This window comes from Mesoplodon bidens, assembly GCF_964165515.1.
Source record: "Mesoplodon bidens genome assembly, chromosome: 11".
Classification (NCBI taxonomy): Eukaryota; Metazoa; Chordata; class Mammalia; order Artiodactyla; family Ziphiidae; genus Mesoplodon; species Mesoplodon bidens.
The window spans coordinates 44,846,229-44,856,197 of NC_138167.1; the positions used below are offsets into that span (position 1 = coordinate 44,846,229).

General features: G+C 55.4%; 1 protein-coding gene across 1 annotated transcript; it reads left to right on the top strand.

Annotated features, from left to right (window-relative positions):
- Positions 1-3,415: 3,415 nt before the first annotated feature.
- Positions 3,416-9,969, top strand: LOC308624861 (keratin, type II cuticular Hb5-like; the record flags this gene model as incomplete). Its single annotated transcript, XM_081248616.1, is given in 10 exon segments — positions 3,416-3,835; positions 5,497-5,705; positions 6,278-6,338; positions 6,480-6,575; positions 7,232-7,396; positions 7,663-7,788; positions 8,147-8,367; positions 9,104-9,135; positions 9,780-9,806; positions 9,809-9,969. Coding segments are annotated over 10 exon segments (1,518 nt in total).

The following is a 9,969-nucleotide window of genomic DNA, read 5'->3' on the forward strand; positions in this document are numbered from 1 at the left end:
AGACTTCCTGGGAAAAGTGACCTCTCAGGAGCATTTTAAATTATGGGAGGGTCATGGGTTTTCGAGTGGACGTTCTGACACTGGGTGTGGCTTTCAAAAGGTGGGGAGGAGCACAATGGGACAAGACCAAAGAGCATGATGAATGCCAGCACCCAGGACAAGAGGGTGTGGAGGAGGCTAATTGGAGTTAACTGGGCAGCCCTGGAAAGGGCATTTAGTGAGCTGCCTACTGAGCCAGAGGAGGAGAAATCACAGCCTTCCTCTGACTAGTCCAAAAAGGCTTCCTGGAAGAGGTGGCCGGCTGTTCTGGGACATTCCAGGCAAATGTGTGACCAGGGAGAAGGCTTGGGGATAGGGAGAGAGGTGCGGAGAACCCACAGGGCACATGTGGGCAGTAAATGAGGAGAAGGCCAATAAAGAGAGATCCAGCTCCCACCCCAGCACCCAGACAAGGATCTGGTCTCACTAAGCAGTGTGCTTGGGTGATGGGTAGAGATGGGCATGGTCCTATGGGTTCTCTGTGCCTCCCTTGGGTAGAACCAGATGGCAAAGACCCAGGTCCCATAGGTCTACACAAACCCCCCAGGGCGTTGTGCCAGATTGGCCTGATCTGTGAGTTTCTCACTTGCCCTGGATGACCTGGGGACAGCCCCATAAGGACTCAGCCTCCCCCTCCAGCCCAGCCCCTTCAATCGGAAGCACCATGTGGACAGTCTTCCTGAGCATTCCCCACTGGCCCTGGGCTCTGCTGCCACCTGCAGTGATGCAAAGCAACCAACGGCCACGAGCACATCCCTGTGCTGGGTGGGGCCTGCCTTCACTCCCATCACACCCGCCCAGGGGCTCGCACCCTGGTTCTGAATAGTCCTGCTGGTCCTGGATGGGTCTTTTATTTCTGAAGGCTGTGGGGTATCTCCAGGTCTCCTGAGTCCCCTGGCTCCCCTTTCCCATCCTCAGTGCCTAGGCCCAATTTGAGGTGGAGGCTTACAGGGTGTGTGTGTGTGTGTGTGTGTGTGTGTGTGTGTGTGTGTTGGGGGCCTGAGGGAACAGCTGACACAAGAGCCTCCCTCTGGGGCTAAGCCTCCGCTCCCTCCTGCTACCAAGAGGCAGAAATGGGTTTTCCATCCTCTTCAATCAGCTGAAGGAGAGCAGGGGCTCACGGGAGTTGAGAAGCGGATGAGGTTTTATGGGCTCTCCAGGCTGGCAGAGCGGAGGGCCTGTCCCTCCTGCACCTCCCATGCTCAGGCCCCACCCTCCTCACTTTCAAAGGGTCCGAATTCCTCTTGGCCACACCACACCATCCAGGTCTACACCATCATCAGTCAGTGAGCTCACTGTCCGAGGCTCAAGGATCCATCCCTGGATCCAGGCCTGCAGGGCCCCACTTGAGGGATGGGGGCTGGGAAACCATCCCCCGTGCTCCCCAGTATAGCCTCCTCTCTCCACCCCAGACTCCACCCCAAATTTGTACACTAGTGAAATCAGGTTAAAGAAAACATTAAAAGCAACCTTGAAAGGAGAATGAAATCATAAATGTGCAGAGGAGGTGAAGCTTGTGGACGGGGCAAGGAGCAGGCCCACTCTCTGCTGGGTGAGGGGATGCAGGGGGTGGCAGGGGAGTTTCTGATAGGAAGCAAGAGTCCCTTTCCTTTATACAGACCCTTTTGGTCCCCAAAGCACATTCTTGTATATTATCCACTTAATCCCCCCAACAACCCCAGAAGATAAGAATGAATCCCACATTACGGCCAAGGAATCAGAAACTCAGAGAGGTTAAGAGCTTCCCCAAAGCCACCCAGCTAGGAAGTGTCCAAGCTGACACTTAGACCAGGTCCTCCAGTTCGGATTCCATTGCCCAGATTGCTAGATGCCAGCGGCTTCACCATGGGTGACTATGATCTGAAGACTATTTGGGGCCAGCTAGTGAGGCCTCCTGCTCCTTGCCTACCCAAAGTCTCTGCCCTACTTGGAAGGACAGGTGTGGGATGTGGAGATAGAAACCAGTCAGCTTGGTGCTGGGCAAAGACCTGCAGTGGACCTGGCTGTGAAGACAAGGGCAGACCCAGGACAGAACGTGGGGCATCTGAGAGAGGATTCAGGGAACCGTGGCACAGGGACAGCATTTGGTTCTGGGAGGCTCCCTGGAGGGGCTGTCACCCTCAGAAGAAGTTCCTCAGCTCTTCTTCCTGAAGTTCCTGACCCCTCAGGGGCCTGGCTATCCTCCCTCAGCACAGACCACAGCCCCAGCTCTGTGCTCAATGAACATTAAAGACTATCCATCATTATCCTAATAAATGGCCCCAGGACACACAGGGATGCAGGGATGTTAGAAGGAACGACCATTTCAGAGCCCCCAGGAGCCAGAAATCACAGTGTCCTTGGACAAAAAAAAGCTACCTTCCCACCCCCGTCTCTGTGCAGAGCAGTCTCTGAATGTTCTTCTAAGGATGACAATTCTGGGGCTGACAAACAGGATGAGCCCCTGCCCTGGCTGGTGGTCTTGGAAGGAAGTGAGACTCACAGGACCTGTTTCTTCTTAAAGAGCCCAGGGACGGTGTCCAGAGCGAGTCCGTAGCAGCGAGGTTATCCCGGCTTCTGCCATCCTTTCAGCCAAGTGGGAGAAAGCGGCTAAAGGGAGGGACCCCCTTATCCACAAGGGGCCGTCACTGTGGCCACTGAGAGTTGTAATTTTGTGGGTGAGAAATGAAGGCTCTGGAACAGAAACCGCTAGGGTGGAATCCAGAAGGTTCTAAGGGACCACGTGCTCCAGTCCTCTGTTCTGCAGGGAGCATGGTCAAAATGGCCCCTCTGGACCCAAACCACCTCCAAGCAATGCTGCCTGAGTGGGTTTGGACTCACCTGATCTATCTGCCCCTGAAACACATGGATTTACTTGAGAATGTGTTCAATGTGGAGCCAAGAGGACAGAGGTGATGACCGCTGGTGGTCTCACCCAACCTGGGACCCTAGAACTTCTCCCTGGAGACAGTGGCCCCAGCCCCTACCCCATGCCCAGCCACCTCAGACAGTTGTGGAGTTCAAACCCGCCTCCAGGTGTGGGTGGAGACCATCTCACAGGGAGACTGTGAGAAAATTCATTACCTAATGTATGTAAACGAGCTTTGAAGATGAAAAGTGCAAACACACAGTATCCCTAATAACATCTTCAATACTTTTAGGGAAGCCCAGAGTCGCAGCTGAGCTCACCTTTAAGACAAGTCCTTGGGGAGTCTCTGGCAAACTCTCCAAGCCAATAAACAACATAAAATGACTTTTCACTCCTTTCATGCAGCCAACCCCAGCTCTCCCCACCAATAAAAGGACCGGGATCAGAGGAGCCAGAGCATCCTAAGCAGCGCACACGCCGCCCTCGACACCCCAGCGCGCTCAGCCTCCATCCGTTCAGATCCACACCATGACCTGCCGCTCCTACAGGATCAGCCCAGGATGTGGGGTCACCAGGACCTTCAGCTCGTGCTCAGCTGTGGCCCCCGAAACTGGCAGCCGCTGCTGCATCAGCGCTGCCCCCTACCGAGGGGTGTCCTGCTACCGGGGGCTGACGGGCTTCGGCAGCCGCAACGTCTCAGCCCTGGGCTCCTGTGGGCCCCACATAGCAGAGGGCGGCTTCCACACCGGCTCCTGTGTCCACAGCTTCGGGTACCGCTTCGGTGGCGTGTGCAGCCCCAGGCCACCCTGCATCACCACCGTGTCGGTCAACGAGAGGCTCCTTGCGCCCCTCAACCTGGAGATCGACCCCAAGGCACAGTGTGTGAAGCACGAAGAGAAGGAGCAGATCAAGTGTCTCAACAGCAGGTTCGCTGCTTTCATCGACAAGGTCAGTGAGGCCTGGGATGGTCCAGAGACAGCCCCAGCCCTGCCCTCCCCTTGGGAGGATCTGTAGGGGAGCCAGCATGGCAGCCAGCAGCAGGAGAGAAATGCAGACCAGTATGCGCGGAACAATCCGTCTTCTCGTTTAATTCCTGCAAAGTATATCGGACACCCATTGTGGTCCAGAAATTGAGTCTATAGTCTATAAAGTGTGTGTGTTTCCCAAGACAAGACAGCATGGGAATATCAGAGTTGCCACTGAAACACAGGGCACTGGGTACCGGAAGAGCGGGAGTGGGGAGAGGAGATTCCTGCGGTGGGGCTGCTACAGAAGTCGTTAGGGTGCTGCAGCTCCGGAAGTGTTTAGGGTGCTGCTCAGAGCCATGCTGCCTCCCCACCCTCGCCCTGCCCCTCCGCCATGGGAGTCCTCAGGCGGGCTGCTTGTCCGGCCTCACAGGCTTGGTGTGAGGATTCACGGGGTTCATGCAGGGACAGTGCTGGCACACAATAAGTGCTTGATAAACGTTAGCTGTTAGCATTCTTTTCCAAGGACAGTAGTGGGTGGGGAGGTGTGACAGTTAACCAAGCAGGCTTGGCAGCCTCCTTCATGGATGCAGAGCTGGGAATGGGAAAGGCAAGGCCGCCAGGCTGGCGGGAGGAGGCCCACCAGTGCAGAGCGTGAGGAACCTGGAACTGCCCTGAGGCTGCCTCTCAGAAAGGCCACCTCTGCATCTCCCCTCATGTCGGCTTCTACTGTGTCGGTGAGGCCTTACTCCAGCTGAGGAAGTATGACCAGGCTCTGGGGTCTGGGATCGGGGGCAACAGGGGTACCTTCTTATTATCCCTTTCTCTTTAGTGATCTCAGTTAATACTCAACATGACTCAATGGAGTAGCTATTATCATCTTTGTTTTTTGAATAACAAATTGAAGCTGAGAGTTTAGTGAGCAGCTTAGACAGACTATGGTGACAGGCAAGTGAAGGGGACTCAAGGGCCATGAGATCCTGACTCCTTACTAATTATGAGACAATAAGTTAGTCATTTCATACCTTGGGGTCTGTGTTTCCCCTTCTGTACTACAGGAGAAATAAGATCCTCCCACAAAGCGTTGTGAGAATTGAATAAAATTGATTGATAGGTACAGACATAGACAAAGATGTGTGTGTGTGTGTGTATCTTAGCACAAGTCCTGGCACCACATAATAAATATTCAATAAATGTTTATTGCATAAATGAATAAATGAAGAATGACTGGTAATTAACAAGTCATAGTTCAACTGATTGAGCACTTACTGTGTGTCAGAAACTGTTCTAAGCACTTTACATATAGTAACTTGTTCAATTTTCACAACTTTAAGGAAGGTACTATTATCATCTCTGTTTTGGAAATGAGAAAACCAAGCACCCAGAGGTTAGACAATTTGCTGTTACAGTGGCAGACCTGGGAGCTGAATCAGACCCTTGGCCTCAAGCTGGGGGCACTCACACCCACAGTGCCTCCCTTGGGGACTGGGAGCAAGGCCCGCTGAGTCGCAGACACTCCATGGCTCAGCCCTTGCCTGGCCCTGGCTGTTCAGAGAACATCAGAGTAGAGGGAGAGAGAGCTCTGGGGAGGCAGGCACCTCCCCAGCCTCCTCCTGAGTCTCTTTCTCCCACCCTGGGCGGCAGGTGCGCTTCCTGGAGCAGCAGAACAGGCTGCTGGAGGCCAAGTGGCAGTTCTACCAGAACCGTCAGTGCTGTGAGAGCAACCTGGAGCCCCTGTTCCAGGGCTACATCCAGACGCTGAGGTGGGAGGCCGAGCGCGTGGAGGCCGACAGCGGGAGGCTGGCCTCGGAGCTCAGCCATGTGCAGGAAGTGCTGGAGGGCTACAAGGAGAAGTGAGTGCGCCTGACCCAGAATAACAGGGGCAGTGGGAAAGCTCCACCCACAAGCCTCTTGAAGCAGCTTCATTAAGATTCCTGCCTGTCTGTCAACAGGGGCTTCCTGGGACCCAAGGCGATGGTCAGTAGGGCCCTAGGTTTTTTCAGATTCTTTGGCTCCACCTCAACCCCATGGAGGCCCGTGAGTCTGAGAGCTGTTTTCGGGGGAGTAAGGAAACCCAATATGGGGTTCTACAGCTTTCTTGTTCCTCCACTCCTGCTCACCTTCATGACACGGGCTCTGTGCCCTTCCTGTCCATGGCACCACCTCTCTTTGGATCTAGGATGCAAAGATGATTTTAGACTTGGGGGATGGAGTGTTACTCATCCAGAGGCAGCAGGAGTGGGGTGGAATAAGCCAGGCTGGGATGGGGCTAGCCCACGAACAATGCACAAAATAGACCAAGGAGAGGACAGGATGACATTTGCACAGTTCATCCCTTCTGAGCCCCGGAAGAGCTTGCCCAGGAGCTGAGATGGTTGCCAAGCCCCGACCCCTCACTTCCGGACCCTGTCTCCCTCACCCCCAGGTATGAAGAGGAGGGGGCTCTGAGGGCCACAGCAGAGAACGAGTTCGTGGTTCTAAAGAAGGTGAGGGGCTGGTCACAGGGCAGGGAGGGAGGGGCACCCTCTGTGCAGCCTCCACCGTGCTGGGTCACCACACCGACCCAGAGGCACCTTCCGGGGGCCTCTTCCCACATGCACGCCCCCTCCTCTTCGCCCCACTGCCAGGACGTGGACTGCGCCTACCTGCAGAAGTCAGACCTGGAAGCCAACGTGGAGGCCCTGGTGGAGGAGTCTAGCTTCCTGAAGCGCCTCTATGACGAGGTGAGAAGGCCCCTGCCAGCCAGCCAGGAAGCAGGGAGGGAAGGCGTGAGGACTCGGGGGAGGTGTTGTTTTCATGTTTGCACGTTTCCCTGAGTGATGGAAGCATGTAAAGAACATGTACGCACATGCAAGAGGGACGTGTCGTGTAGCTGTCACAGACACGTGCAGGTAAGCCCCAAGGACGGTGGCGCTTGAGTGTGCTTGGGCCTTTCTGTGCCAGTGAGCCCCTGGGTGTTGCAGCGTGTGTGCCTGTGTGCTGGCCTTTGTGCGTGTTGGTCTCTACATGGATATGAAAGAGTATATGCGGGAGGGGGATAGGGTGGGTTTCCAGTTAGAGAGGGGGTCTTAATTCCTGGACAGATCACTAGTCCCGGCATTCAGACCCCAGATCCCTTGCTGAGTGACTTTGAGTCAGGCCTTTTTCACATGCTGGGCCTCAGTTTCCCCCTTTGTTAAGTCGTGGGCTGTCCCCAGCTGACCTCCGAAGCCCCTCCCAGCTTTACTGTCTTATGATGTGTGTGTGGATGAAAGGGAGTGGGAGTCATGTATCATACATGACCAGTGCCCCCTCCAGGGAGTGGACACGGCCCCCAGGGGTGGAGCACGTGGCCCTGACAAGGCACCAGAACCAAATGCATTGGCTCTCGGCCCCCCAGGAGCTCCAGGTCCTCAACGCCCACACCTCAGACACCTCAGTCTTCATCAAGATGGACAACAGCCGCGACCTGAACATGGACTGTTTCGTCGCCGAGATCAAGGCTCAGTACGATGATGTTGCCAGCCGCAGCCAGGCCGAGGCTGAGTCCTGGTACCGCAGCAAGGTGAGTGGCCCAGGACACCTGCCTCCTAGACATGGCACTGGGAAGGATGTGAGGTGCATATTAGAAAAGGCTTCTTTTGTCTGGGGATTTTGATCTTTAGGGATGGTAAGAAAAGGACTGACAGATCTCAATTTGGGGGTCAGGGTGGGGCTGCCATGTCTGGCTGCACAGGCTGAGCACTGTACAAACTTCACAATCATCCATGTTGTCCTGAATGGATGGGATGTCCCACCCTGAGCCTCAGGAGCATCTCTGCTTCCCCCAAGTGCGAGGAGATGAAGGCCACGGTGATCTGGCACGGGGAGACCCTGCGCCGCACCAAGGAGGAGATCAGTGAGCTGAACCGCATGATCCAGAGGCTGATGGCCGAGATTGAAAATGCCAAGTGCCAGGTATGGGTTCCAGGAGAGCTTGAATACCCAGCACAGGCAGACTGCAGCACCAGGCCCTTTGCCAGCAGGAGAGCAAAGGCCTGGCCCTAATCAGGCCTCAGAGTGTGCCCGTGAGGAAGTAGGGGTCCAGAGAAAGGGCAGTGCCCCTGGCACATCACGCAGCACTGGAGCTGGGATGAGCCGTATCACTGATGTTCCCCCTCCCTGGCCACCCTGCGACACCACCAAAGGAGAGATGTTGAAAAGTGCCCATTCTTCCCTCGTGTTCATAGTCCCATTAACTACCTGTTTATAGGTAGTTAACCTACCTGCACCTCCTCTCTCTCTCATGCTCGTCCTCTCATCTCCTTCCCCACAGCGGGCCAAGCTGGAGGCCGCCGTGGCCGAGGCGGAGCAGCAGGGCGAGGCGGCCCTTAATGATGCCCGCTGCAAACTGGCCGGGCTGGAGGAGGCCCTGCAGAAGGCCAAGCGGGACATGGCCTGCCTGCTCAAGGAGTACCCGGAGGTGATGAACTCCAAGCTGGGCCTGGTCATCGAGATCGCCACCTACAGGCGCCTGCTGGAGGGCGAGGAGCACAGGTGGGGGCTAAGGAAGACCTCGGGGTCTAGAAGGAGGAGGTCCTGGTCCTCTGGCAGTGAATTTCGCTGAGCCCAAATGTGAGCTGTATCTCTGTTCAATAATAATGATAATTTACTGAATGCTTATCAGGCCTGTGCTAGGTGCTCATTTTAATCCTCCCAGTCCAGTGAGGTAGGTATCATTTTTCCCATCCAAAGGTAAGGAAATAAGGCCCAGAGTTCAGTGACTTTCTTGTGGCCACACAGTTAACAAACACAAGAGCCAGGATCTGCACCCAAGACATGTGGCTCTAAAATCCATTGTCTTCCAGTAGCTTCCTAAAGGAGACTGAAGCTTGGCCTGCCCCGGAGGTGGGTGCATTATAAGGATGATGCACCCTATGGCTGTAGCTCTTCCTTGGCATCAAGCCCTTTCACACACGCTGCTGCATTCAATTCGACTCTCCTTTCTGTGAGCCTGATAGGCATTATCCAGGGTGGGTCAAGTCATTCAGATTGGAGGCCACGGGTGGAGTTCATAAACTCACTCACCTCTGCTGAACATCAGAAGGCCTTGTCTCTGTGGTCAGAGAATAGTTAAAGAGAGTGAGCATTTCATACAGACTTTGGGAGAGCACTTCCTGCCTCTTGGGGGTTGGATCTGTACACAGGAAGGCCCTCTCTGTGGCCAAGCAACCATCTGCCTCAAGGAATCCAGCTCAGTGCCCAGAGTTAACAGAGTTTTCTTTCCCCTTAGGCTGTGCGAAGGTGTGGGCTCTGTGAATGTCTGTAAGTACCCGCTTGAAACACCCCTAGAAAAATGGCTTTGTTGATGGGCAGATCTGAACCTGACAGCCTAACCCACTAAACCCGGAATGTTCCGGGCCTGGGAGGGAGGGGGACTTTCATGCTCCCCTCTGCCCCCCTCACCCCCCCCCCCGCCTCTTCCCTGGAGGCATTAAACGAAGTTTAGTTGAGCGCCATCCACTGGTGGAGATGTGAACTGCAGGCCAGGGTAATAAGGGCACAGTAGCTTTGCCCCTCTGAGTGTAGGGGTCCTCGATTCCTTCTCACCCAGGTGCCCAAGAACAGCGGTCCCCAACCATTGTGGCACCAGGGACCAGTTTCGTGGAAGACAATTTTTCCATGGAGGTGGGGTGCGGGGGGGTGATGGTGGAGTGATGGGGAGCAGCAGATGAAACTTCGCTTGCTCACCCACGGCTCACCTCCTGCTGTGTGGCCCGGTTCCTAGGGGTTGGGGACCCCTGCCCTAGAAGGCTGAGATGCTGAGGAGAACAGGGTCTGAGTTATGAACCACTAAACCCCTTTGAGGAGGAGGAAGCTCCTGCGGTGCAGAAGCCCTTAGGGCCTGTCCTGGGTTGGTGACATTACAACAGGCCACTCAGCCCTTCCTGTCCCCTCTCTTCCCACAGGCGTCAGCAGCTCCCGCTGTGGAGTCACCTGGGGGGCCTCATGTATAGCACCACACCGGGCCACCAGATTGCCTCTGGCCCCACGGCCACTGGGTGCAGCATCACAGTGATGGCGCCCGACTCCTGTGCCCCCTGTCAGCCCCGCGTCTCCAGCTTCAACTGCGGGAGCAGGTCCGTCTGCTTTGCCTAG